Source organism: Solanum pennellii, chromosome 6 (assembly GCF_001406875.1).
Source record: "Solanum pennellii chromosome 6, SPENNV200".
Classification (NCBI taxonomy): domain Eukaryota; kingdom Viridiplantae; phylum Streptophyta; class Magnoliopsida; order Solanales; family Solanaceae; genus Solanum; species Solanum pennellii.
In genome coordinates this window covers 54,926,016-54,953,212 of record NC_028642.1, presented here as the reverse complement: position 1 = coordinate 54,953,212, position 27,197 = coordinate 54,926,016, and the positions used below count along the sequence as shown (strand labels likewise).

At 33.6% G+C, this 27,197-nt stretch overlaps 5 protein-coding genes across 9 annotated transcripts; 4 read left to right on the top strand and 1 right to left on the bottom strand.

The window, feature by feature from the left end:
• The first annotated feature begins 540 nt into the window (after positions 1-540).
• Positions 541-5,199, top strand: LOC107021221 (pentatricopeptide repeat-containing protein At1g07590, mitochondrial). The gene is made up of 4 exons (XM_015221834.2): positions 541-694; positions 1,374-2,046; positions 2,554-3,950; positions 4,799-5,199. The coding sequence occupies exons 2-3, from the start codon at positions 1,690-1,692 to the stop codon at positions 3,802-3,804; spliced, it is 1,608 nt and encodes a 535-aa protein (XP_015077320.1). The 5' UTR covers positions 541-694; positions 1,374-1,689; the 3' UTR covers positions 3,805-3,950; positions 4,799-5,199.
• A 1,334-nt stretch (positions 5,200-6,533) lies between these two features.
• Positions 6,534-9,180, top strand: LOC107021843 (mitochondrial pyruvate carrier 1-like). Of its 5 annotated transcripts, none has more exons than XM_015222561.2 (6): positions 6,534-6,784; positions 7,209-7,308; positions 7,628-7,741; positions 7,843-7,897; positions 8,390-8,525; positions 8,763-9,180. In XM_015222561.2, the coding sequence occupies exons 3-6, from the start codon at positions 7,649-7,651 to the stop codon at positions 8,797-8,799; spliced, it is 321 nt and encodes a 106-aa protein (XP_015078047.1). In that variant the 5' UTR covers positions 6,534-6,784; positions 7,209-7,308; positions 7,628-7,648; the 3' UTR covers positions 8,800-9,180. The 5 variants fall into 5 exon arrangements, with proteins under 5 accessions (XP_015078047.1, XP_015078046.1, XP_015078045.1 ...); XM_015222560.2 differs by having other exon boundaries at positions 7,209-7,312; XM_015222559.2 differs by lacking the exon at positions 7,209-7,308 and having other exon boundaries at positions 6,535-6,784.
• Positions 9,181-11,873: 2,693 nt separating this feature from the next.
• Positions 11,874-14,040, top strand: LOC107023398 (60S ribosomal protein L17-1-like). The gene is made up of 7 exons (XM_015224087.2): positions 11,874-11,983; positions 12,054-12,090; positions 12,192-12,232; positions 12,995-13,225; positions 13,315-13,417; positions 13,502-13,569; positions 13,760-14,040. The coding sequence occupies exons 1-7, from the start codon at positions 11,981-11,983 to the stop codon at positions 13,802-13,804; spliced, it is 528 nt and encodes a 175-aa protein (XP_015079573.1). The 5' UTR covers positions 11,874-11,980; the 3' UTR covers positions 13,805-14,040.
• A 2,375-nt stretch (positions 14,041-16,415) lies between these two features.
• Positions 16,416-18,874, top strand: LOC107023397 (60S ribosomal protein L17-1-like). The gene is made up of 7 exons (XM_015224086.2): positions 16,416-16,525; positions 16,595-16,631; positions 16,732-16,772; positions 17,840-18,070; positions 18,167-18,269; positions 18,357-18,424; positions 18,619-18,874. Exons 1-7 carry the CDS (start codon positions 16,523-16,525, stop codon positions 18,661-18,663), a joined length of 528 nt encoding a protein of 175 aa, XP_015079572.1. The 5' UTR covers positions 16,416-16,522; the 3' UTR covers positions 18,664-18,874.
• A 985-nt stretch (positions 18,875-19,859) lies between these two features.
• On the bottom strand, positions 19,860-25,639 carry LOC107023655 (zinc finger CCCH domain-containing protein 43). The gene is made up of 6 exons (XM_015224414.2): positions 24,605-25,639; positions 23,682-23,747; positions 21,904-22,023; positions 21,555-21,827; positions 20,789-21,064; positions 19,860-20,429 (listed from the first exon to the last, which is right to left on the bottom strand). The coding sequence occupies exons 1-6, from the start codon at positions 25,463-25,465 to the stop codon at positions 20,214-20,216; spliced, it is 1,812 nt and encodes a 603-aa protein (XP_015079900.1). The 5' UTR covers positions 25,466-25,639; the 3' UTR covers positions 19,860-20,213.
• Between the last annotated feature and the right edge of the window lie 1,558 nt (positions 25,640-27,197).

Sequence of the window (27,197 nt, the reverse complement as noted above, 5' to 3'; positions counted from 1 at the left end):
GTTATTACTTATATTCATTAATATTTATTTTATAAGTTATATTTATAACTTGTGTCTTGTAAATATTAAATAAAATTTGTAATTTTAAAAAAATTAAATTAAAATAAGGATAAAACAATTACAAAAATTAAAAAATATCAATTTAATTTATTTAAATTTGTAACAAATTATAATTTCAATTTACAACTATTAGTATAAAATATTAAATATTAAATATAAATATAATTTATAGAAAATATAAATATAAATTATATAAAATATAAAATATAAAAAAACTAATATATATTAAGTAAACCGGATCGAAATCGGACCGACCGGACCGGAACCGGGATGAAACGGTACCGATACACCGGTACGAAATCACGATTCCGTCCCGTTCCGTATACCTTTTCAGACTATCCCGTTCCGTCCCGTAGGCAACCAAAACGGAACGAACCGGAACGGTACCGGTACGTCCCGTTCCGTTGACCAGTCTTAATTGTCACCCTTGAATTTAACAAACAGAGAGTGATCAATATGATATAGAGTGTAGTTTAGGGGCTATTTTGAACCTAAACCAAACATATGGACCATTTTTGTCATTTTCTCCCCTAAATTACCGTTCCTCTTTTTTCCTTCTTTCTCCTCCATAGCCGAATCCTCCACTTCTGTACACCTTCTCCATATCTTTTATCTGTGATTTCAGCGGCCAACTGTAAGTTTTTCTTGTGATTTTAGTGGCATAACTTCTCAGCTGCTCTACGTTTCTAAATAGTTTTTCAATTTTTCCGTGCAATTTCATAAAAAAAGACGAGATTTTAGTTAGCTACTGGATTTATACTTCATCGGTGTTGTGAAAATTTCCTGTTGCTGCAACTTTTCTTTTTCTTTTTCAAATTTGAATTTTGAGATTTTAAATGGTTCCTTTTGTACTTTAATTCATGAGAAGAAGAAAAATGTGCAGTTGATTGTGTCAGTGATGTACATATTAGGATAAAATGATCCAATATGTGTTAGTATGCTATGTCACTTTGATGAGAAAGCATGAAGGAGAACTGAAATACAATTGAGAGTCAAAGTTTTTTTGTGTGTGTTTTTTTAATACAAAGACATAGCAGTAGTTAGAAAAGAACTTATATTAGGCAGAACGAATCCTGCAACTGGCTTTTAACTTTCATTAGCTCAGTAGAGTGTGTTTGTTTCTATCTCCTAGGAACTCCGAATCTTGATAGGTGAATGTGATCGATATTGATGAAGCTCAGTTCTTTGATAACCTTGATGTTTTTTTTCTGCAATGCTGCTGATCTTGATGGAAAGAATGTAATTATTACAGGGTTAGATGGTGATTACTTGAGGTATTCCTCGAATAACTGATTTTCCTTTCAATGTTTCAGTTCCTGCTACGACCATCACTGTCAGCTATTGCCCCTGGGAACCATCAAGAAAGAAGCTTTTTTTAGCAGGGGGTTCTCACTTTATGGTTAAAATCAAATGCCAATGTGCTTGAAACGTAAAGTTTGAAGTGGGGTGGGATCTAGCAACTTCACCTCCTCGAAATTTAATAATCCTTTTTTTTTTTAGTTAATCAAGTTGTGGCAGGTTAACTCTTATGGTTTCCGTGGACTAGTGATGCTGAATACATAATTTCAGGGCAATTCTTTCCTTAAGCAGTCCTGATGAGTAAAGTTGGTTTTGTTTCTGATATCAACAATGAACTTCATATCCATTCTGCGGAAACAGAGGATCACTAGTGCAATTCATCAAACAATTGTTATATCTTTGTCCAAACAAACTATTCATTCATGTCAAGTTTATTGTTTGAAAACATCGGATGCAACTTTTACTTCAGAGAAGTCAGAATCAGAAAAGGAAGAAAGGTTGGTCGATCAGGGAATGGTGGCAACAAGGAACAGCTTAAGTCAAAGAATTGAAAGTGTACCCATAGGAGAGTCCGTTGGATCCACTTTCCAAAGCTGGATGGGTGATGGTTTACCTATTCATAGAGGTGACATTTTCCACACTATGAATCGTTTGCGCAAACTCAAATTGAACAAGCGTGCTCTTGAGGTTCTTTTACTCTGTCCTTTCTTGCCAAATTTGAAAATGGGCATTTACCTATTATGAAGTAAATGAAGTATTCAACCTACTGTGAACACCACTAGGGTGCACTTTACATGTTTATGTAAGATATCTAAGGGTAGTAGTAGTGAATGTAGTAGGGGAAGAGGAAAAAATTGTCTTAATCTATTATGTCATGTTTCAGGTAAAGCTGGTACAGAGTGTTATGTTCCATATTAGTTATTCAGGCATTTTCAATATACGAATTTCCTCTATTCCTTCTCACAAAATATATACTGAATTTGCTCTATTATGTTGTTGAGCTCATTTTCAAGTCTTACCTATAATAATGCCTAATCAAGCATATCTAGTTGATATTGACAATCTTTAGGTTCTTAGTCTAGCTGTATTCACTAGTGTTTCAGTGTCAGATTCAGTTATCATTGAAATAGATAGAATTTAGTGCTCATTTAGAACTTCACTTGTGATATTAAGCAATCTCTATGCTTTTCACAGGTGATGGAATGGGTTATAAGAGAGAGACCATACAGACCAAAGGAACTAGATTACTCATATTTAGTAGAATTCACTTCTAAGCTTCATGGGATATCACAAGCTGAAAGCCTATTCTCACGAATTCCGTCTGAGTTCCAAAATGAGTTGCTCTACAACAATCTTATACTTGGATGCTTGGACAGAGGACTGATCAGGCTTTCACTAGCATATATGAAGAAAATGAGAGAACTGGACCATCCCATATCTTATTTGGTGTTCAATCATCTCATCATTCTCCATTCCTCCCCAAGCCGCAAGAAGTTCATTCCTAAAATCTTGACGCAGATGAAAGCCGATAAGGTTACTCCACATGTTTCAACCTTTAATATTCTGCTCAAGATAGAAGCAAATCAACACAATATTGAAGGCCTGTTGAAAGTTTTTAGTGACATGAAGAGAGCAAAAGTTGAACCGAATGAGGTATCTTACTGTATATTGGCCAATGCACATGCTGTGGCTAGATTGTATACAGTTTGTGAGACCTATACTGAAGCTATTGAGAAATCTGCAACTGGACAAAACTGGTCTACATTGGACATTCTGGTCATACTCTACGGATATCTGGGAAAGCGGAATGATTTAGAGAGGACATGGGGTTTCATTCTGGAGCTTTCCCATGTTAGGTCTAAGAGTTATGTCCTGGCGATCGAAGCATTTGGTAGGATTGGAGATCTCTGTCGAGCTGAAGAGCTGTGGTCCGCAATGAAATCAAGGAGTTCTTTGAAGTCAAATGAGCAGTTCAATTCGCTAATAGCTGTATATTGTAGACATGGACATATTACCAAAGCCACTGCATTGTATAAGGAGATGGAGAAAAGTGGGTGCAAGCCAAATGCCATTACTTATCGGCATCTTGCTCTTGGTTGCTTGAGAGCGGGATTAATTAAGGAGGCCATCAAAACTCTTCAATTGGGGATGGATATGGAAACAAGCATAAAGGTGAAAAGATCAACTCCATGGTTGGAAACTACTCTTTCAATAGTTGAAATATTTGCAGATAATGGTGATGTAGAGAATGCTGAAAAGTTGTTTGAAGAACTGAAGAAAGCGAATTATACTAGGTATACCTTTGTATACAATGCGTTAATCAAGGCGTATGTTAAGGGGAAGGTATATGATCCAAATCTTCTTAAAAGAATGATTCTTGGAGGGGCTAGGCCAGATTCTGAGTCCTATAGCCTTTTGAAAGTTATTGACCAACTTCGAACGTGATTTTATTAGAATTATGTTGTGTGATTTTGCAACCTACTTCAAATTACTCGGCTAAGAGTAGTCCTATGCTGCGTCTCTGCGAATTGCTGAAGATAGCTATACTTCAGTGTGCCTGTTCTGTCCGAGTCTTGGAGAGATGATGGCAGGTTAGACAAGTTCGCTATATAATTTAGATGTCTTGATTGCTAATTGGCATATACTTGTTCATTAAATTTGCTTGCCTTTCCCTTTAAATTCTGTTGGTCAACTTCAGCATTGTAATATTTGAATGGTTCTTAGCAATTTGACATTGCTTTAGGGTTTCTTTTAAGAATATTGTTATAAAGATGTATGTTTGAGATACACATCAAACTCTTGTTGCTTCAAAACTAGATTTGCTTTTTTTATTCGTTTATAATTTATATTATGCTTATCTGGTCTGGATGCAGTTTGTACTTTGTTGTTTTCATCTTTGCAAGAAATTCTAGGTTGAGATGATGCCTTTGTTTCTGGACTCTAAACTTAGTGTTACATTATTTACATGTGCCGATCCCACTTCTGTCTTAAACTTCAATGTACTCTACATGTGTGGAACTCAAAAAGGAAAAAAATTGCTAGATCAGAAAAACAGTTTATCTATATGTATGTGGACATATGCGCCTCTGCATATTTCATTTTATTTCATCACAATACACATTGTATGGTTTCTCTTTCAATTTTGGAAATGTTTCTGGGAGCTCTTACCCTGATGGCTGTTTGACTGATGGCATTACCGTTGTGTATGAAATGTATTTGAAATAGAACGTGATTTGAACTTGTATCAGCTATGTTGGATAGAACGTGATTTGAACTTGTATCAGCTATGTTGCACTTACGGTACTTGCTCATTGAGTTGCTGCGTAGAATTAAGGCATGCGATGATTATCAAAAACATGTTTCATATTGCTGAAGAAGGTAATGCAGCACATAGCAGAATCAGATAAAAGTTTTTAACTTTACATAATGTTGTTTGTAGTTTGGCCAATGTAATGGGGAAAAGAAGAGAGCAGAATCAGGAATTGATGATCAAAGATTAGAAAAATCTGCAACAGAGTATCAGCAGGAACAAAGAGGAGTTTTGTGAAGATTGCAGCTGAATGGGACGAGGACGAGACTGAGACGAGGCTGAGGATGGATAGTTGTGAGCAGATGCTAAGCACCAAAGACACAAATGCTTGACCAAAAACCAGTAATTTTATATCAACTACTGTCCGAGCTTTTCTAGATCCACTTGTGGAATTACGCTGAGTATATCGTTGTTGTACTATCCAAGTTTCCTCATTTTCTTGGAATAAAGTTCACTTTTCTGTTGGACTATTTTGTCACATATACTTCATAAGGTTAATTATGACAGCATGTCCGTTTTCATCTTGATGATGAATATTTGTCACCTTTCCAACAACTATCCAAGAGATGGTCCGTGACTACTTTTATGTCCCCATGCACCGCACATTGTTCACATTTTCAGGTAGATAATGCAACGCAGATTTGAATTTTTCAATCCTCACGCAATGCCTAAATTCAACAACTTTCACCTAACCATGTGATCGGGTATCCAGGTGCGGTTCAAGCATATTGGTGGCCTAAAGCGAAAATCAAATGGGACATTAAGCTTGTATTTGTTAATAGTTTTTATGTTATTGATTTCTTCTAATATTTCCTTCATTTTTCATGAAAAATTAACTTTTTCTACAAATACAATTCAATATTTGTTAAAAATAACAACTTATAACCTCTTATTATTAAAAATGAGGCCCCTTAAATTTGGGGCGTAAGGCGCATGTCTTTTTTTAACATTGTCGAGCCGCCCAGCCTTCGTCGATAAATTACGTCGAAAAATTACGTTGTATAGCTAGAATTAAAAATTTTTTTATGTATATTTATATTACGTATTGACACTCCTTGGCTTCTACACAATTTTATTTCTTTATATTTTAACACCCTTTAAATCAAATTTTAACTCCGCCACTCATATGATTTTGTATCTACACAAAAATCTATATCTGATGGTAAAATTTCAAAACTCTATTTCTTTTTTCATACTTCATGTCACATCAAAATAAATCAACACAAATTGAGACGTCTTCCCAAAAACTATTTCAAAAAGTAATAGGATCATTCAAAGCAGATTAAAGTAATCAGTCAACTGAGGGGTCGGGGGAATTCCACTCTCACCTTACTAGTAATAATTCAATTTAGAGTAATAAGAAATTATACTCCTCTTTCCCACACTTGACACGTCCCTTAAGAATCTATAAATAGAAGATAATTTTATTATATCACCATTTGAATATAATAAATAAAATGTCTTAAAAAATATAATAGAAAAATGACTATAATATAAATTACGAATTAAATATAAAATTATTTATGGATTTCATAAAATTAACAAGTATTGTTGGACATCTATTTTACTTTTTTTTAGAGCGTATCGCTATTTTGAAATAAAAAAAAAAGGTTTATGGATGAAGTAATCGGAATGACAAATGGTTACGGTTACGGAAAGCGGAGAAAGTCGGAAACCGTTAATATAGTGAACAAGTATTATTGAACGAAGGGAGTATAATTTAATATGTTAATTTTGTAAATATACATGTAATCCTATAAATTTAATTTTTATCAAAAAATAAAATAAAAATTGACTTGTGCAATAGGTGGCATTGCATAGGATGGGGTCTCAAGTATATCTACACGAGATTATTGAAGTGTGAAATTTATTAGTGATGAAACAACTCAAAATGGTACAAATCCCAATAAATTTTCCATTTGGTCACGTAACTAAACCACTTTCATAATGAGCCCTAGCTGCTACTCCTATTAATGGCACAATTCCTTTTCTGGAAAAACAACAAAGTATCCACATTTATTTCAACACTTTTCATAAAGAGAAATTGAAATTTAATTTTGCATTTCCCCAATTTCATCAACAATTGCAGAAGCTTTTTTCTGCGCAGTATTCGAGGTAAGGTCCTGTTGTAACATTAGTAGCTATAGACTGGTTTCTGTTCCTTTCTAATGATATCATTGATGTTCGGGTCACCATTAATTTCACGACATACTTATCGGTTACTAAACATCAGATAGATTTGTTAATCAAAACTAGAACAAATGTTTTGTTTTTATTGGAATTTGAACTTGAAATATTAAAACATCAGGTAGCTTTGTTAATCAAAACTAGAACAGATGTTTTGTTTCTGCTGGAATTTGAACCTGAAAGTTATGACAAGATGAAAAGAAATTACCTATTTTTTTTTGTTTCCGCTAGAATTTGAACCTGAAACGTTAGGACAGATGAAAAGAAATTACCTAGTATTTTTGTTTATATGGGAATTTGAACGTGAAAAGTTTAGACGAAAAGAAATCACCTATTATTTTTGTTTATGCAGGAGTTTGAACCTGAAACGTTAGGGTTCTCAACCCACTTTACTAACCACTAGGTCACGTCCTTTGATTGGGGTGTGGGCATTGGAGTTGGTAGAGGAAGATGTAGGTAAAAAGGAATAAAGATCGTGATAATTCGATTCTTAATTGTTGTAATGAATGGAAGAGACAATGCAAATTTGATTTGCTGTTTTTACTTGAGGTATCTCAAGAGAACTATAGGAAAAAGGTTTGTTTATTAAGTGAAAAGATTCAATTTTTTCACATGGAAGGAAATAAATCTTATCTTATTGGAAATGAGCAAGTTCCCTTTTTGTTTATCAGTAAATTGGAAAATGATTAGGAATTTAGGATTGACTTTAAATGTGATTTACAAATTAAAATAGTTTTTGTTAGTATTTGAAGTTTGCTTCAATTTATGCAGAGGCAATTGAATTACAAAATCATGAGTTACTTCCGGGCATTCTTGAACAGTCCTGTTGGCCCTAAAACAACTCACTTTTGGGGTCCTATGGCCAACTGGGGCTTTGTCATTTCTGTATGTTCCTAACTCCTGATGTTCGTTTTCGGTAAATTATTTCTGTTTTTTTATCTAATACTGAAGTCTCTGAAATTTACTTGAATTGATTAATTTGCTAGGGAGTGATGGATTCACAGAAGCCCCCTGATGCAATATCTGGCAATATGACTTCAGGTGAAATAGTAGTAGTCTTTACATTTTTAGTCCAAGCTACTCGAACAATGGTCAATGTATCCTTCTTTTGAATGCAAAAGAATCTCGCAGAAACAATGGTGGATCCAGTATAAGCTGTTAGTCTGGTTAAAAACTCTGCTTTGGACTCGAACCTCATGTATATACGTGAAAAAAAGAAGAATGTCTCTTGTACAAACAATGTGGTGGATCCAATATAAGCTGTGGTTTGGCCAAACCTATGGCTTCAGACTAGAGGCTTATGTAAATATGTGGAAATAAGTATACATAGGATTGAATATATATTTCAGAACCTGCATTTTTAATTTCGCTAGAACTTTCAGAGTTTAAATTTTGGATCCGTCACTGCTCAAAACATAAGTTTTTGGTACATCAACACGTTCTGGTGTGCTTTGCTTTTGGTCCTGCATAAAATGATTGTCTCAGTTTTAGACCATTTATTGAATTTTCTTGCTTTTGTTTCTTTGGCTGCAGTGCTATGTGTATATTCACTTTTATGTATGAGATTTGCATGGATGGTACGTCCTCGCAATTATCTTCTTCTGGCTTGCCATGCTTCAAATGAGTCAGTGCAGCTCTATCAACTCTCACGTTGGCTAAAGCATCAGCGGTATGTGTCTCAGTTCACGAGTGCATAATTATCCATAGTAACATTAAATAGAAACAACAATGTTTGAACAACTCAGCTGTAGTTACTAGCAAGTTCCGCTCACAGATTAAGCATTTAACCAAAGTTTTGAGTGCCTTTTATGTAGATCAGTCTGAATCAACTTTCCCTTCCCTTTTTATCAATCACCTTGTTTTAGCGAAAAACAAAATCTGATCTTCATGCTGCGTTTTCCTTTAGGTACTTGTCTCAGAAGGAAGAGAGCGTTTCTTCATGACTTTAAGCTCTGTTCTTCTCATCATCCATCAATTCGACAACCAAAAAAGGAAAAAGAACAAAAAGATAGTTGTAGAGTTGGTTGTCTGTGTTTCATCAATAGTACAAGAGTGTGAAATGAATGGAATGATGCAAAGTGGCTGGCTGATGATAGCTCCAATGTCTCCTATCTGATAATGGAGCACCAGGATAAAGAGAGGTGAAGGAAAATCACATTATTCTTGAAATTTAACAATTCAACTATGATTAGCTTGAGTTAAACATTAATGTTACAGTTTGCTTCTATCATTGTTCAATGGCACATATTCGTTATCGTCTTGCTTTCTGGATGTTGTATGCTTCTGTTTAGTTTTGCAGTTAAAATTGATTGTCAACATTGTAACACCTTGATGGAGCCTTTTTTTGTTCTTGTATTCATCAAAAGCAACACAAAAGTTCATCAATCGACTATGAAGTGATGTTCAAGTGGTGAAAATTTACTTGAAAAATTGATTATTCTCGAGTAGGAAGTCTTTTCCTGACCAATTTTACAAAGAGAGAATAAATATTCAGAGGCGTAACAACGATTACAAGAACCTATATCCTGCTCTTTATGTTACTCCCTCCAAGTAAATTAGATCACATTAATTCGATATTTTAAACAAAAAAAAATTAAATATTTTAAAACTATATAAAAAGTATTATAAATTACAATTTTTTACATATTAATATGATGAAAAAGTACATCTTAAAATGTTAAGTCAAAATTTTTATAGTTTGACTCTAAAAATAAAAATAATGACAAACAATGCCGGATGGAGAGAGTAATTGATAAAGGAGGTAAATTTGCAAGGTAAAAAGTAAAAATTGAATTATTAGGCAAGACTGATACAATAAATTTTTGTGGTCTAGCCTTTTTCTATATCCCGCGCATAACAGAAGCTTAGAGTATCGAGTTTTTTTTTAAAAAAAAAAAACAAATTCATCAAGTACCAAAAGCACTAGCAAGTAGCAAATGGCCAATGCACGTTCATCCGAGAGGAGGAGGCTGAGTCCGGAGTATATGGAATTTGTTAATGTTGAAACTTACAGCTTGTTTGGATGGTATTGTTATCTAATAATCCTATTTTATCTTTTTTCCCTATTTTTTATAATACTAATTTTTATCTCATATCCTATTTCTTTTTAGGAAAAATCACTTGGAATAATACATTTTAATAAATAATCATTGATTTTAGCGATATTTTTTGTTTATTACTATCATTTATAGCAATATTATGTTAAATCTGCAATATGTATTAAAAGTAAATTATGTATGCAATAAATATATTATAAATGTTTTTAAAAAAATATTATTTTTGTTTTGTAAGAAATTGACCAATTGTATTATAAGTGTATTATTATGTGTGATAAATGTGTTATTCATCAATAAAACTTGTATTATATGTGAATAATAAATTGTTCTATGTAATTTGTATTAAACTGTATTATAAATGTATTAAAAGCGATCAATTAAAACTTACAATTGATAAAAACGACACCGCGTATTTCATTGGGTGACAAATTATTGATTTTTACTAAGCATATCGTTTTACCCCAAAAACGTAAACGTTACTCAGAAGTATGTTTATTCATTTAACGTCGTTAGCCCCGTCAGTTTTTGTCCGTTGAATTTTTAAAAATAAAAATACCCCATAACATTATCCAAAAATACGTTTATACTAGTTGTATAAAAAAAATATAAATACATTATTTTGATAAATTAATCTAAATAATGACCTCCTTAGTTGAAAAAATAGCACAACATGACATCCCTTTTTATTAATTGGCAACATATAGCCCCTTTTTATTTTATTGACAAAAAAAGGTTTTTTAAAATCATATTTTGCAATTAGTAGCCCACGTACTGGGAAGTTTTTTTTTTTAATTAAATTAATAATTTTAAAAGGTGGTAGCATGATGTCCTTTTTTATTGAGAAGTGATTTTTTTTCTCTTCTATACCATACATACACGTATTCTTGTAAATCATGTTTTTTATTGATTATCTTCTTCATTACTTTGAATAAAAGATGATTTGCTTTCTTGTTTATTAGTTTTACATATTGAATTCTATAAAAACATTCATTTATAGTTTATTTTTTCTCTTTCTCTTTCAAATTCTTGATGGTTTGTTGATATTTACCCATCAATTTCTCTACTTGTTAGCCTATGTTTGACACCCTCTTGTATTGTCGTTCGATTTTTTTATGTTTTAATTTGAAATTGAAGGTTATATCTAATTTAGGTAATAGTAATTAATTGTGGGTATCAATTGTCATGTTTAAGAAACTTATCCTAAGATTATTCATAAAACTGGGGATTCTGATTCTAATTTTGTGGATTCTCCATCCATAACTCTAAATTTTATAGTCATGTAAGTTCTTCTCGTTATCCGATTCAACTTGTGTGTTTTCCATTGATCAATTTATATTTAATGTGCGATCCTCTTTTTTTGAAAGAAGAATCTGATTATAATTTTTAAGAGAATGAATACACGAATATGCATACATGATCTTCCTGATTAAAAAAAAATTCAATGCAGTGTATACATACTATGAGTGAATGAATACATAAAGTGTTTAATTTTTTAATATGTATGCATTGGACTGGATAACATAACTATAAATGTATAGTAATACTAAGTGAATGAATACACCATTCTTCTACATATCATCAAGTATACAATTAAATTTTTATTATCAAATAACGAATAAAAAATATATGAAAATACATAATTTATGTTTTTAGGCAATTACGTATTGTATATATAATTTTATATGTTTCCGTTTTGTTTGTTTTTGAGTGATTTTGGTTATACGAGAAAAAAAAAACTATAAAAATATCATTAATTAATTTGAGCCATTTTGTGCTTATTTTTTATTTGTCTATTAAATACTAATTAATGTTGAGCTATTTATTGCTAATTGTAACTATAAGTTGTATATATATGTCATTTCCTCTTTATTAGTTTGGTCAAATAGGCTCATCTCATGATTCCCATTCTTTTAAGAGAACAGCCCAACTCAATCAAAGGCCCAAATACTTCAAATAGGCCCAGCACTGTTATTACCAGAATATATTTCAATACAACACGAAAACCCTAGCACCCAAGCAAACACCTTCTATCAGCAGCTGCAGGGGAACAGCAGCATCACCGGCAGCCATGGTTAGTTAGTGTGTTAAACCGTCGAATTCTCCGATTGAGTTCTGTGTTAATCCTTTTTGTTTTTATGTAGGTGAAGTATTCGAATGAACCAGAGAACCCAACCAAATGTGAGTACTCAATACGATACATGCATTTTCTGTTAGAAGCATTATTTAAGAGTGTTTATATGTGTTGGTTTTTATTTGATTGTTTAATGCTCTTGTATCAGCTTGCAAAGCTAGGGGTTCGGATCTCAGAGCTCATTTCAAGGTGTGTGATATGTGTTTTTATGTTAAATTTTGATTTTAATGTGATTTTTGCTTTGCAAGTTATTCGCGTCTCATATTTTTAATTTTGTTGTTCACGATATTTGCGTTTGCATATTATAGATAAATCGAACTTCATTTATGTTTTCAGCAAGTTCTATTTTTGGTGATTATATTCCAGTAAAATGACTTGCCTTGTTCAAGTAAATGTATCCATCAATTAAGTAATAGATGAACATTTTTTGACAGTTGATATGAGTTAAGCTGGTGATTTCAGCTAAAATACTTGTGATAAGCATATGTAGGCTCTGTTTGTTGGCAAATAACAGTGTGTCGTTTCGGTTTTGGATTAGTGTATGACAGAAATTTGAATGATGACAATTAGATGTGTTGGAAGCATGTATCCAAGTTTGTTCACAAAAATAGGGTAGATGCATTTTTTTTTTGTTTTCTGTTATTGTGTTTGACGCTGTTCAGTGGCTCTGATTATTCATCACCGCCATTGTATAATATTCTTGCAAAAATAAAATAGAATGCTAGGAGTTCACTATTTCAATCAATCACTGATAGCACAAAACTCTGCCTTGACTTATTTTATTCAGAACTTTGATTCTTCTGGTGACAATACACTTCTTCATCAGTTGGAATGATACATGGTAGTTCTGTATCAGTGAGAGTGATATTTAACAGTTCTGTAATTTCTGATGGTCATTCCAATCTTTGCATGTCTTACTTACTGAAATGTGTACTTATTATCTATCTCCAGAATACTAGAGAAACAGCGCATGCCCTTAGGAAGATGCCTTTGAACAAGGCAAAGAGCTACTTGGAGGATGTTCTTGCCCACAAACAAGCCATCCCCTTCACCCGCTTTTGTCGCGGGGTTGGTCGCACTGCTCAGGCGAAGAATCGCCACTCAAATGGACAAGGACGTTGGCCTGTCAAATCTGCAAAGTTTATTCTGGATTTGCTCAAAAATGCTGAGAGTAATGCTGAAGTATGTCCTAATTTGTAGGATTATATTATTTCCCTCGGTCCTTTGCTTTCCACCTTTTCCCTAAAGATGTTACTTTCACCTCAATTTAGGTTAAAGGTTTGGATGTGGATTCACTTTACATTACTCACATCCAAGTAAACCAAGCACAGAAACAGAGGCGCCGTACATACCGTGCTCATGGAAGAATCAATCGTGAGTGCTCCTCTTATTTCCTGGATAGTTCTTAGTTTAGTTGAGTATATGCATTACGATTATAACCTCTTGACCTTTCTGTAGCTTATATGTCACATCCTTGCCATATCGAGCTGGTATTGTCTGAGAAGGAAGAATCTGTTAAGAAAGAGGTATAGTTTCTATCTGTCTCTTGTTCTTCCTCATAGTTGATTCTCATAACTTGAGTACATGGTGCCTACTTTGTAACGGTTGCCTTTGCTGCTCATCAGTCATCTTTAGATCTTTTTGTTTCATGCCATTATGTTGTCTTCAAGTATATATTCTTTTGTAATTATCGTAATTTTTTTTTTATTCATGCAGCCTGAGACTCAGTTAGCCCCCAGGAAGACAAAGGCATCTTCTTGAGCAGAGAAAGGAATCCCTAAGTTTTGGAAGTATAATTTCAATATTCCTTTAGCCTTGGTATCTGAGGAATTTAGTGCTATTTCAAACATTTCTTCATAGAATTTAGTGTTTTTGTGTAATTTTACTATTTCGGAGCTTAAATTGGCTTGTGCTTTTTGAGCATGTGTATGAGGAAATTTGGATTTCTATGGTCTTGCTTTTTCTAAGAATGAATTGGGATGTTAGTAGTATTCTGATTTTCACAGTGGGGAATGCACAAATTTATTTTTTTTAACTGTTGATGAATTGCTCTATATTTGTTATCTATGATCTAAGAATGAATTCTCTTGAAATAAGAATAGATTCTGACCTGATTGCTCGTTTAGAGGATCACTTCCAAGGCTTCTTATGAATGAATCCACAGTGATCTCGTCCTATGTTCTCTGAACTTAATTTCTTACAAAAGCTTCAAGTTTAACTTCAGTACTTGTGGGAGCATGTCAACAAGGTGATATAGTATTTTTAGCATGTACAACCATAGCAAAAGTTATTATAGTATCCTTTCCTAAAATGAAACTTTCATGCTCGAGTAAGAACTAACACTATCATCACAAGCTATAATATACAAAACCCATTTGCTTGAGATATTTTGACAACACAAAACACAAAAGGACTATAGGCAAACACTCTGTCTGTAGATTAGCGCATCGAGCTGTTTTTTTCAAAAAAAAATATCAAGTATAAAAGCACTGTTAAATCACATTCATCCTAGGAAAGGAGGCTGAGTTAATTGAAATTTGTTTAACCTATTGACTCTTTTTTTCTGCGTCAAAATGTTGAAACTTACAGCTTGTTTGGATGGTTGTTATCTGTAGTATTGTATGGTGTGTTAATTTAAATATAATATTTATTTTGATTGTTATTTAAACTTTATTAGTAGTATACTGTATCGGTAAATCCATTGTAACATAATGATAATAAGTCGCATTTTATGTAACAATCAACTTGGCATGATGATACTGTTACGTTTTTATTTTTATTTTTGTATTTGCTTCTTATCTAATTGTCCTATTTTACTTTTCTCTATTTTCCATAATAACTCCTATCCCATGCCTTTTTTTTTTAAACATATATATTTATTATTTCAAAATATTAATGTGATGTTACGTAAAGATGAAAAACAATATAATCTATTCAAGTGTTGTATAATATAGTATAATATGATACACCAGGTCGTACTTGTTCCTCTCCAAACCCCAAAAACCAGCTCCTCCAAACAGTCCTACTCGTTCAATTCATATTTGAGGAATTTTTGATTTTCATATTTATGAGACAACCATTGAAGTTATGAATTTTACTCGAAATTCTAGCATATTATTTGTGCACATAATTTTTTCATAATTTGCGTCGAAAGACCGTCTTATCAAGGCCAAACTTCAAATGTCAATATCTGAATTTGAAATTTAGCTATATATGTTTAAAATTAAGGATAATTTCATGAAATTTGAATTATGCACTATCTTCAACGTTGCTAACGTTTGCACGTTTTTTCAACAACATTAAATTCACTCTTTATATTCAAATTTCAGGGTCCACTTCCTCAAACTTACAACAATAACTATTAAATGATCCTTTAATTTTCTCCGTGGAATTTTATATTTATAGGAATTTCTGGAATTATTTATTTTATGATTTTAATAGGCTCTTTTCCAAGCATTAAACTTCATTTGAATTACAATAAATTTTAAACACATAACAATTGATACTCAATATTTAGATAATTTATATTTAATAAGAATGATTTGCTAAAATTATCTCTACCATTTAGTGTTTTTTAATTCTTGTGTCAAGTCAATTGTGGACGACGGTCGGAGAGAAGATCATTTGGACAAATTACAGAAATACAAACATTTTGTTTCACTTATTTCTATGAGCAAATTACATAAATTAATACATTTTAAAAAATAATTACTGATTTTAGCGATACTTTTTGTTTATTACTATTTATAGCAATGCTTTGTTAAATCTGTAATATGTATTAAACTTGTATTATAAATGAATTAAAAGTGATCAAGTGAGGTAAAAATATTATTGCTATAAATGGTAAATATTTTTTTATCATAGTATATTTATGTAAGTTTCCCTATTTCTATTATCCCCTATTACTTTTCAAAACCCCTTATCACTTTAGTGTATCCGAACTGCATATTTAGTGTATCAGAGTGAAAGTTTAATGTATTTGAGCTAGTTTTTAATGTATTCGAGCCATTATTTAATATATTTTGGCTACATATTATGTATCCTAGCTAGTGATGAATGTATCCGAGATACATATTTATGTATCTAAGACAATATTTAACGTATCTGAGCTACATATTAATGTATTCGAGCTTCAATTATTGTATCTGTTTTTTTTTTTAATTTTGAAGGGATAATATAATTAGAAACTTATTAGAAATAAATTGTAATTTCATATTAAAACTATAAGATTTATGTAATTTACATGAATTATAATGAAAAACTTGACTATAAGTTTAGAGATCATTCAAATGGGCTCTTCTCATGAAAGTAAAAAAAAAAAAAAGCCCAACACAAGTTAAGGGCTCAAATGAACATAGCCCAATTAATTTTTAAACACTTCTATAACCAGAATATAATTCAATTAACACGAAAGCCCTAGAACCGAAGCAGACATCTTCTATCAGCAGCTGCAGGGGAACAGCAGCATCACCGGCAGCCATGGTTAGTTAGTTTGTTAAACCTTCTAATTCTCCGATTGATTTCTGTGTTAATTCGTTTGTTTTTATGTAGGTGAAGTATTCGAATGAACCAGAGAACCCAACCAAATGTGAGTACTCAATACGATACACATTTTATTTTTTTAGCATTATTTGAGATTGTTTATATATGTTGGTTTTGTTTTTATTTTTTTAATGTTCTTGTATCAGCTTGCAAAGCTAGGGGTTCGGATCTCAGAGCTCATTTCAAGGTGTGTGATATATATTTTTATGTTAAATTTTGATCTTATGTGATTTGCTGCTTTGCAAGCTATTCGTGTCTGCTATTTTTGTTGTTTCGTTGCGAGGTTCAATATTTTCATGTTTTTTTCTCGCATTTGCATATTGTTCATAGTTGTTACTGTGTTATAATCAAAGATGAATCGGAATTCATTTGTTTGTTGTTTGTATCCCCTGTTTAGCGGTTTCCTTATTCTGTATTCAGCAAGCTTGTTTTTTGTGTTGCCCATAAAAATGACTTGTCTTGTTTAATTAAATGTATGCATCAATTAAGTAGTGGTTAAATAATTTTTGACAGTTCCGTATGCTTTTATAATTCTGTGGTTTAAGTTGGCTCTTCAGCTAAAATACTTGTGATAAGCATGGTTGCCGTGTTCAATTCTGTTTCAATTAGTGTATGACAGAAGAGGGTGGTACTGTGCAAATTGAATGTTGATGACAATAGCTGTATTTGAGGCATGTACCTGAGTTTGCTCACCAAGTGAAAGTGTAAATGCACTATTTTTTCTTCTGTTCTTGATTGTTCTCTGGACTGTTTAGAATGCTTGCACTTAGACATCTAAGCTCTGAGATTTTTTCTTGCCTACTATGTTAGAGGCTCTTTTAATTAAAGAAGTTGGAGTTCCACAGACCACTCTGAGTTAATAATTTCATCAGGGCACTGCATTAATTTGTAGACTTTGACTCTGAGAACACTGTGTGTCAGTTTTCTTTTGTGCTCTTAGTTGCTCTGACTAGTTATCACTATCATTTATAATATTTAGCAAAAATTGAATAAACTACAAGGAGTTCACTATCTCAATCAAGCTCTGATAGCACAAAACTCTTCCTTGACTTCTTTTATTCAGAATATTGGTTCTTCTGGTGACAATTGGTTTTCTAGGACCAATATTCTTCTTCTGTACACTTCTGCACTCGTTGTTATGATATATAACAGTTCTATATCAGTTGTGTGATATTTAACAGTTCTGTAATTTCTGATGGTCATAATCTTTTTGTGCCTTCCTTACTCAAATGTGTGCTTATTATCTATCTCTAGAATACTAGAGAAACAGCGCATGCCCTTAGGAAGATGCCTTTGAACAAGGCAAAGAGCTACTTGGAGGATGTTCTTGCCCATAAACAAGCCATCCCCTTCACCCGCTTTTGTCGCGGGGTTGGTCGTACTGCTCAGGCAAAGAATCGCCACTCGAATGGACAAGGACGTTGGCCTGTCAAATCTGCAAAGTTTATCCTCGATTTGCTAAAAAATGCTGAGAGCAATGCTGAAGTATGTTCAAATTTGTTGGATTATATTATTTCCCTTGGTCCTTTTCTTTCGCTTTTCTCTAAAGATGAGTTTGTTGTTGCTTTCACCTCATTTTAGGTTAAAGGCTTGGATGTGGATTCACTTTACATTACTCACATCCAAGTAAACCAAGCACAGAAACAGAGGCGCCGTACATACCGTGCTCATGGAAGAATCAATCGTGAGTGCTCCTCTTATTTCCTTGATGGTGTTCTTATTGTAGTTGAGTATATGCATTACAAATTTAAACTTATTGACCTTTCTGCAGCTTATATGTCTCATCCGTGCCATATCGAGTTGGTATTGTCTGAAAAGGAAGAATCTGTTAAGAAAGAGGTATAGTTTCTATCTGTCTCCTCGCTCTTCCTTAGTTGATTCTTATTATAACTTCAATACATTGTGTCTACTCTATGTCAGTAGCCTTTGCTTTTTCATTACTCATCTTTTGATCTTCTTTTTTATTCTGCCATTATGTTGTCTCAAGTGTCATATCTTCTGCAAGTATCCTAAACATTTTTTTATTCATGCAGCCTGAGACTCAATTGGCTCCCAGGAAGACGAAGGCATCTTCTTGATGGAATGAATTCCTAAATTTTGGAAGTATAATTTCAATACCTATAGCCTTGGTATCAGAAGAATTTAGTGCTATTTCAAACATTTCTTTATAGGAATTTGTGTTATTGTGTAATTTTTACTATTTCAGAGCTTAAATTGGGTTGTGGCTTTTGAAGCATATTTATGAGGAAATTTTTGGATTTCTATGTTCTGGCTTTTTCGAAGATTGAATTGGTATGTTTATGGTATTCTGTTTCTGAAAGCTGGACTTTTTACTTAACTGGTGATGATGATGCTGACTTGATTGATCATTTAGAGGATCAAATAATAGTGTGTTTTAGAAAGTTCTTTACTCAAACATCAGTAATAATACACAAGATAAGACTAGGATAAATGGTTGGTAGTTCATTTATATTTTTATGTGTGTTTCTTTCGTTAATTTTTGTTTACTTTACCTAGATGGACTCGTTTTTTACGGATCAGGGATAATTAATCCTTGTATTAAGTTACCGTTTTCAACGGATATAGGATAATTAATCCTGGTATTTAATTTAGGATGAGTAAAATCATGTTTGATTGAGATAAAATTACGGAAAACTTATTTTGGATTTGTATTGTTATTTTTATCTCACATTGAGGGTGAAAGAATAATCTTGGGATAACTTGCTTCCTAATTCAACGAGCACTTAAATATGGCTCCTTTCTGTGTTTGAGTCACGTAATAGACTATAGTACTTGGTCCTTTTCTTGCGTTCCTGTAAGTTGTTAAATATGAAGTTCTGTGCATGAGATGAGCAAGGTCACCATCCACTTCTAAGGCCATTCTTGTAGAATCAATCCACCGCGGTTTCATCCTTCGTTCCTTATTTCCGATTTCTTCGAAAAAATTAAAAAGACGTAGGCTCGTGATAAATGTGAGAATTAATCTAAATTTGAGAGCCATTCAAATTACTGTATTTTACTCATAGTATTGTTTACTAGTGGGAGCTTAATGTCACAAAATTAAATTTGAGAAAGTTGGATATTAGAGAACGAATGGAGAATTAACTACGATAATTTGACTATTTGAAGAACATATTATGCAGGATAGTAGCATGTCGACAGAAGCAGCACATAGGAGCAGAGACAAACATTTTCTTCAATTTCAAAAGAACTAGGCACAACATATAACTAAATTCAGGTTCAAGGTCTGCGAAGTATTTCTAGCACATTCAACTATAACAGAGACCAAAACATAACTTCGATAGACAGAGACCAAAGCATGACTCGACAAAACAGATAGTATCATAGTAAGTCATGCTTCTCGGAATGAAACTTTCATGCTCGAGCAAGAACTAACATTAAGAAGAGGTTGCACATCTGATTTAAGTTAATGTTCCTAACGACATACTGCTGCATCGTCATGCATAATTCCTCCTGCAGTCTTAAAACAAGCTATAATATACAAAATCCTATTTGCTTGAGCTTTTCACAACACAAAACGCTAAAAAGACTATAAAGAGTTTCCAGTCTGTCTGTAAACCATGTGATTTCTATTCTAAATTCTGGGTGAAATGGATGCAAAGATTTCTTAGACAGACTGATGTACTAGAGAGCCACTTCCATTTCCTTTCCTCGCCATCCTCAAGCCATCTGATGCAGAAGAAATGCCAAATGGAGGCTGATAAAAAGCAGGCCGAGGAGAAGACGGTGGTGCGTTGTCAATATGTTCGGGATGATCAAACTTACAGGCAGGTCCATACTTGCAAATCCCGTAACGGCTATAGAATGAACAGACAGCTTGGCCCTACATTTACAAAACAAAATGAAATAAACTTTGTATGGAAAGCACAAGTTCACATTTATTTGGTCCATAATTGAGATCTATTGTGAGAAAGTCTGAAATAAATAAAAGTGTCCTATAATCTTGGCCAACTACTACTATATAAGAACAAACAAACATCTTGAAAGGAATTAAGTATTCCTTGAAGAAGTTGCTTCCATGTCCTTAACTAACAAGTGTCATCAAACATTAGCTAGAAATTAAGGACATCAAGAGGAGCAGGTGTCCTCGAACACCAGCTAAATATCCACCAACATATGCCTCAAAAAGAGAATTCCTAAGAAGTATCAAAAAGCTTTTAAATCTGGAGAGACAAAACTTACTGGTCTTAGTGGCAGGCCCTTTTCATTGAGAACACTCGGAGGGTTTGTCAATGATTTTTGAGTCTTCGGATGATGAAATTTGCAGTTAGACTTATATTTACAATCTCCTGTTTTAATGAAGTAACTGCAATCAGGTTGACCTGGACGTTCAGGGTATTCTTCAACAAGCCACGGTGGTTGAGGTCGGGAATAGATGTTTGTCTTAGTTGCTGGATCCTTCACAGTAAAAGCTGGAGGAGTAGGTAGGCTCTTCTCTGAGGTTGGATAGACCGGGGCCTGAACCAGCAGAAACAAACAAGGTACAGTCAGAGGAAACTCATTGAACAATAGGCAAACACTGTGTCATATAAGTTTTATGATTTACAAACAAAGACAAATAGTAAAATGATTATAAACTTCACTTAATTCACATAGCGTATGACATCATAGAAAATCTTTTCTTTGCAGTGACTAATGCATTTTATAAAATGTGTCCAAAAAACACGTAGTTAATTGAACCAAAATAGAATGACATGGTACATGGAGCTTGACTAACTGCTATTCTGTGTATTGAGCTACAAATATACTAGTTGATCTCTCTTCGTTAAATTTACATATCAAAACTGATAATGCTTGCATTGCATGGAATAGAAGTACCAGACACAATATACCGTGAATGAAAGACAGAGATTTGCTGAAGCATTAGACACAATGACCCATCTTTAAGGACAAACCATAAACAACAATCATTTCAGAAACAGAGAAGTTAAATTAATGCATAAATTACCTGAAACCTGTTCCATTCTGGACTTAGAGGAAGAATGCCTTGGTTTGCTGGATATACCACTGGTACAAAAGGAGATGTCTCATTCGATGCTCGTGGTGAAGACCAAGAAGACACTGGTGAATAGGAGGCACTTTGTACTGGAGCTACACCATTGTTGTATCCAAGGGAAGGATTGTTTCCAGTCACTGTAGTAGGATCAGGATGATGAAACCTGCAACTGGATCCATACTTGCAGGACCCAGTGCGCATGTAGAAAGGGCAATCCTTCTCTCCCTGAAATGAAAACAAATCCGTTAAGGACATAATTATCAAATTCAAAAAGGTTCTGAATGACAGCAAGGAGCATTACCTGTCGAATTGGCAGGCCAAGAAAGTTAAAATCCAGAACAGGTGAGATTGCACCCTTCCCCTTACTATGACTATATTTACAGGCATTTCCATACTTGCACCCTCCTTCTGTTAGGTAATACTGCAAGATTAACGAAAAAGAAAAAAATTTAGCCAAAAAGGAAATATGCTACATTCAATACAGTATAGAAGTTTTAAGAACTTATAAGTTATAACAGAGCCAAGAAGGAAAATATGCGAAAGGCATAAAAACTTTTTTTCCCCACACATCCAGAGTAGAGACACGTGTGGAAACAACTAAACAACTACTCTCACAATTGTGTCAGCAACTTAAGAGGACTCAATTGTGCAAGTCAGAATCTTAGCAAATTGACCATTAAGAGGCAAATTCCAGTTACAGGCAAAGGAGAGAAGCATCCTGATGCATACATATAGGAAGGTCATCACATAGAGGTCCTAAATATCACCATAGAGAGAATTAACAACACTAAATAAAATAACATGTAAAAACTGTAGTAATCAGTCAATGTCTGATCAGGTTAGTTCTACAAATCTATCCACATAACACAGGACAAAGAAAGATGGATTGCTTACTGATAAAAAAGAAAAAAGATGTATCATTGAGCAGTGTCGGTTCAACTTTATGCATGAACTTATTCCACAACTAAAATACAAAATTATGCATGTTGCACTTAAAATAGCTCCTCGAATACAACTTTTTTCTCCTTCACTTAGAAATCTATGACTATTTTATTTTTGAAAACCATGGTGTCAGGGTCATCCTGCACGTACTTCGACTAATTCCACGGAGTACTTGCTGGCTCCTACAAGCACAGGTACCTCATGATTCTATCCACCAAGGCTTGAAAAGATAAGAAGAACTCAGCTATTGCTTTTTGTTTCCACCGGGACTTAAACCTAAGACCTCGTGGTTCTCTTGACCAATAGGCCACACTCTTGGGTGCAAATCTATGGCCTTCTTATCAGTCCACTACATTCTACTATTATGCAACAGAAAGTAACTATTCCAACAAATTTCTATGAGAAAAGCAGTCAAAACTAAAGGAATTATTACATGATCCCTTCTGCTATAGATTCAGTAAGTGAAGGAAATGACAAGAACTACCTACTAAAAAAAGGAAGAGCTTCCATGCACCACGGGTGGGTTCTCCCTCAGAAATTACCAGTACATAATTAAAACATTATGGTCAAAAGTCAACTTTTAGTTTCTCGTCATTATGACAATTTGCTATTTTCTCCGCATGATCTTATGAGGAGCAGGGGCTAAGAAACAAGTTCTGAAATACATGAGTTTTGTTCTAATCTAGTAAAAAGGTAAATTCATTGAAATGAAGGGAAGAAAAAATCCCGTATGCAACTAGTATACAAAAAAGTAGAGAAACCTACAATTATTTTAAACCATGCTTATTTAATGCAACCTTATTGTATTAAGCCAAACTACTTCAGTAACCCAATAATGTCAGATTGCAATGGTCATGCAGCCAAATCACAAGATAACAGAAATGCAGAACAGATTTTTACCATAAATCATCTTTCATGTGTTTCTGGCATATATTAAATGGTAGATACTAGGTTCATGTTAATAAACAAGTTTATCAGTTCATATCAAAGAGTCTGTATTTCATAGAGCACTAACATTTATTTTTTACATTATGATACTCAATATTCAACATCAAACCAAATTAGTCAAAAGATCAAGCATAGAAGAAACAAAGATTTTCCTATTCTCATGCTTTTAACTATGATAAATTTCATAACCTTGCATTCAATCAGCCCTGCTCTTTCCTCGCTTTCATCCTTTTGCTTGCCCTTCTCCATTGCCCACTGTTGAAGAGGTCACAACAAACTCAACATAGTAAGCATCACAAAAGTATTTAGGATCTAAGTTCTAACCTAAGCATATGAACAGTAGTAATGGAAGAAAGAACACCACAAAGATCAACATAACCTCCAGATACTCACCCTATTAATCCACTTCATGTATAGATGTCAAGTAAAACTCACTACTTTACAGAAAACAATAATGCCAATGATGGATGATACTATGAATTCTTTAACAACACATTTCAATGCATGATTCAACGTGCCCCTTAAGTGCCAACAACTAACTATGAAGCAGCCCTCAGTTAGCTCGCACCTCAAGTCCATCATTACTTCAGAAGTGTAGCAACAACTACTACACTCAATCTCATAGTAGTCAGGGTCCACCATGTGAATCCTTTAACACCATTTGGGCCCATTTCATCCCTACAATAGTGCCAATGATGGATGATACTATGAATTCTTTAACAACACATTTCAATGCATGATTCATCGTGCCCCTTAAGTGCCAACAACTAACTATGAAGCAGCCCTCAGTTAGCTTGCACCTCAAGTCCATCATTACTTCAGAAGTGTAGCAACAACTACTACACTCAATCTCATAGTAGTCAGGGTCTACCATGTGAATCCTTTAACACCATTTGGGCCCATTTCATCCCTATTACTTTAGAAGTCCACTATGCACAAGAAAAAAACTTAATAATCCCGTAATTAAACAAACAAAACAGTAGACAATCACAATCCTCCACTATTAATAAGATTCATCCACAACACTGCTTTTATTTAACAAAACCATTCATTCAATCCACAAAACATAGAATAAGTACAACTAAAGCAGCTTCAAAACCATGACATTGTACCTGATTTTGTCTTCGGGAAGGGTGATTAAACTTGCAATTCAATCCATATTGACATGTCCCTGTTTTCATATAATAAGCACAATCCACAGCATCAGGCCTTAACGGGTAACTCAACCTCCTCCCATCCACATTAAATCCCCATTCTTTTGAACCCGCCTTACTACCGCTCTCATTTACCACATCAATTTCATTTCCGGTCCAACTAAGGTCACCATCTTCATAGTCATCAAATCCCCATTCCTTTGAACCCGCGTCACCACCCTTCTCATTTTCCACATCAACCACAATTCCACTTTCGCTCCAACTATAGTCACCATCTTCATCGTGATCAAATCCCCATTCCCTTGAAATCACCTCACCACCTTTCTCGTTTTTCACATCAATCACATTTACGTTTTCGCTCCAACCAGCACCATCTTCATAACGATTACCACCGTACTCATTCCCGACTTCCTCTCTTCCATTTCCTTCATTAATATCCCCTTTTGCTCTCTCTTCACTGAACGCCTGGTCTACCACCAGATTTTGAAGCTCTTCACCTATCATTCGCACATCTTTCTCATCTTCACTTCCAGATTTTACCATAGCGGATTCATAAACACCTCCTTTTGCTCTCGCTTCACTGAACGCCTGGTTCAACACCAGATTCTGAACCTCCTTAAAAATGATTTGCAGCGCTATCTCATCATCATCATCAAAGTCGTCTTCCTCGACTTCTGGGAGATCCCGACTAGGGTTTTGAAAATTGGGCTCCGATGAAAATGACGCCGCGTCGGGAGGTTGAGGATCAAACCCTAAATACTGTTTATCAAGTGTAGGTTGGCTTAAGTTATGCATGTATAGTGATTGGATGGCTTCCATTGCTTCGTTTTGCCTCCGAATTTCAAAGTGTAAAACCCTGATTCTCCATTTTCAGTCGAGTGAAGCAGTGTGGGCGAAATGAACAATGGCCAAAACAAGTCCAAATCAACGACGATTGTGACCCCAGTACATTTTTTATATCGCCCTTTTTCCTTTCCTTAGGACAAGTGTCTCTATTTTAATTTTTTGACCTTTAAATCAGTGTCTTTTTTTTTATATATATATAAAAATAAATGGTCCTTTTAAAACTCTTTAGCTACTTGGCAAAAGTTAATCGCAAAGCAAAATAAATAAATAGAACATATAATCATAGTTTGATTTAAAAGTACCCCGCAGTAAATTGTTGCTATTTCGCCTCTCTGCTTGGTGAATCTCGCTCGCCACTCTCGACACTCTCACTCGCCTCTTTCACTTTTATTCAAAACACACAAATGTATAAAATATATTTGTGTTTGTATAAAATGAAAAAAAATTGTATATATACATTGATTTTCGTTCTCTTTTCTCTGATCTCACTCGCCACTCTCACTCAGCTCTCACTTTATACAAACACAAATGTCTATATTGCGTTTGTGTTTGTGCAAATCGAGAAAAAATTATACATATAAATACAAAAACATATATTTTCGTCCTACAAACTTCTCTGCCCAGTTTCCTTTTGTTTTTTTCTCCTTCTCACTTTATACATGTATATCAAAACAGATTCAACAATTACTTCTTTTGTATATATATATAGGGAAATATACATATTAATAGTGAGTTAATACCTCAGATGGTCACTCAACTATGCACTCTTCTCTCAGAAAGTCACCGAACTTTCATTTTTCACTCAAAAGTCACTTAACTATGCACTTCTTTCTCAGATTGTCACTCAACTTTGAATTTTAACTCAAAAGTCACTCAAGTATCCACTCTTTCCTCAGAAAGTCACTCAAATCTATTAAATTGTTTTTTTAATTAAAATTTATTGATATTAATTATTAATATAACAAACCAAAATTTTTAAAAAATAAAAATACTATTTAAACCATTTAGTGATCCACCCACCTAGCCCGACCCATTAAAAAATATGATATGACCCATTTTATTTTGTCTTTAATCCTAATTCAAGTTTTAAAGAGAGGGAATAATTTAGGATTAAAGAACAAATAAAATGGGTCATATCATATTTTTTAATGGGTCGGGTTAGGTGGGTGGATCACTAAATCGTTTAATTTATTTTTTAAAATTTTTGGTTTGCTATATAAATAATTAATATCAACAAATTTTAATTAAAAAACAATTTAATAGATTGAGTGACTTTTTGAGGAAAGAGTAAATAGTTGAGTGACTTTTGAGTTAAAATTCAAAGTTGAGTGATTTTCTGAGAAAAAAGTGCACAGTTGAGTGATTTTTGAGTGAAAATTGAAAATTGAGTGACTTTCTGAGAGAAGTGTGCATAGTTGGGTGACCATCTGAGGTATTAACTCTATTAATAGTCTATCAAACATAAAGTTTGTTATAAAGCGCAATTCTGCATACCATAGTTATACAAATATGATTTTTGTGTTTGATATATATAAAAGTTGTTCATTATTTTAAGTTTGAAAACAATGTTACGAGCAAATTTGGTTAAATAGGTGTAAGAACATTTTTTGAACCATTTTTAATATAATTAGAGCATTTTTATTCGGTAAATTAAAAAAAAAATATATTTAAATCGTTTCTAATAGGTTAATAATATTTTTGACCT

What these genes read in the sequence shown, in the direction of transcription:
- LOC107021221 (XM_015221834.2), top strand. Translation starts at nt 1,690, where the DNA reads ATGAACTTCATATCCATTCTGCGGAAACAGAGGATCACTAGTGCAATT. An exon ending in TGAACAAGCGTGCTCTTGAG is followed by an intron (nt 2,047 to 2,553) that starts GTTCTTTTACTC and finishes TGCTTTTCACAG; the next exon opens with GTGATGGAATGGGTTATAAG.
- LOC107021843 (XM_015222561.2), top strand. Translation starts at nt 7,649, where the DNA reads ATGAGTTACTTCCGGGCATTCTTGAACAGTCCTGTTGGCCCTAAAACA. An exon ending in ATCTGGCAATATGACTTCAG is followed by an intron (nt 7,898 to 8,389) that starts GTGAAATAGTAG and finishes CTTTGGCTGCAG; the next exon opens with TGCTATGTGTATATTCACTT. An exon ending in CGTTGGCTAAAGCATCAGCG is followed by an intron (nt 8,526 to 8,762) that starts GTATGTGTCTCA and finishes GTTTTCCTTTAG; the next exon opens with GTACTTGTCTCAGAAGGAAG.
- LOC107023398 (XM_015224087.2), top strand. An exon ending in ATCTCAGAGCTCATTTCAAG is followed by an intron (nt 12,233 to 12,994) that starts GTGTGTGATATG and finishes ATCTATCTCCAG; the next exon opens with AATACTAGAGAAACAGCGCA. An exon ending in ATGCTGAGAGTAATGCTGAA is followed by an intron (nt 13,226 to 13,314) that starts GTATGTCCTAAT and finishes ACCTCAATTTAG; the next exon opens with GTTAAAGGTTTGGATGTGGA.
- LOC107023397 (XM_015224086.2), top strand. An exon ending in ACCAGAGAACCCAACCAAAT is followed by an intron (nt 16,632 to 16,731) that starts GTGAGTACTCAA and finishes TTCTTGTATCAG; the next exon opens with CTTGCAAAGCTAGGGGTTCG. An exon ending in TGCTCATGGAAGAATCAATC is followed by an intron (nt 18,270 to 18,356) that starts GTGAGTGCTCCT and finishes ACCTTTCTGCAG; the next exon opens with CTTATATGTCTCATCCGTGC.
- LOC107023655 (XM_015224414.2), bottom strand. Translation starts at nt 25,465, where the DNA reads ATGGAAGCCATCCAATCACTATACATGCATAACTTAAGCCAACCTACA. An exon ending in CTTCCCGAAGACAAAATCAG is followed by an intron (nt 23,748 to 24,604) that starts GTACAATGTCAT and finishes CCTCTTCAACAG; the next exon opens with TGGGCAATGGAGAAGGGCAA. An exon ending in CAGGGCTGATTGAATGCAAG is followed by an intron (nt 22,024 to 23,681) that starts GTTATGAAATTT and finishes TTAATCTTGCAG; the next exon opens with TATTACCTAACAGAAGGAGG.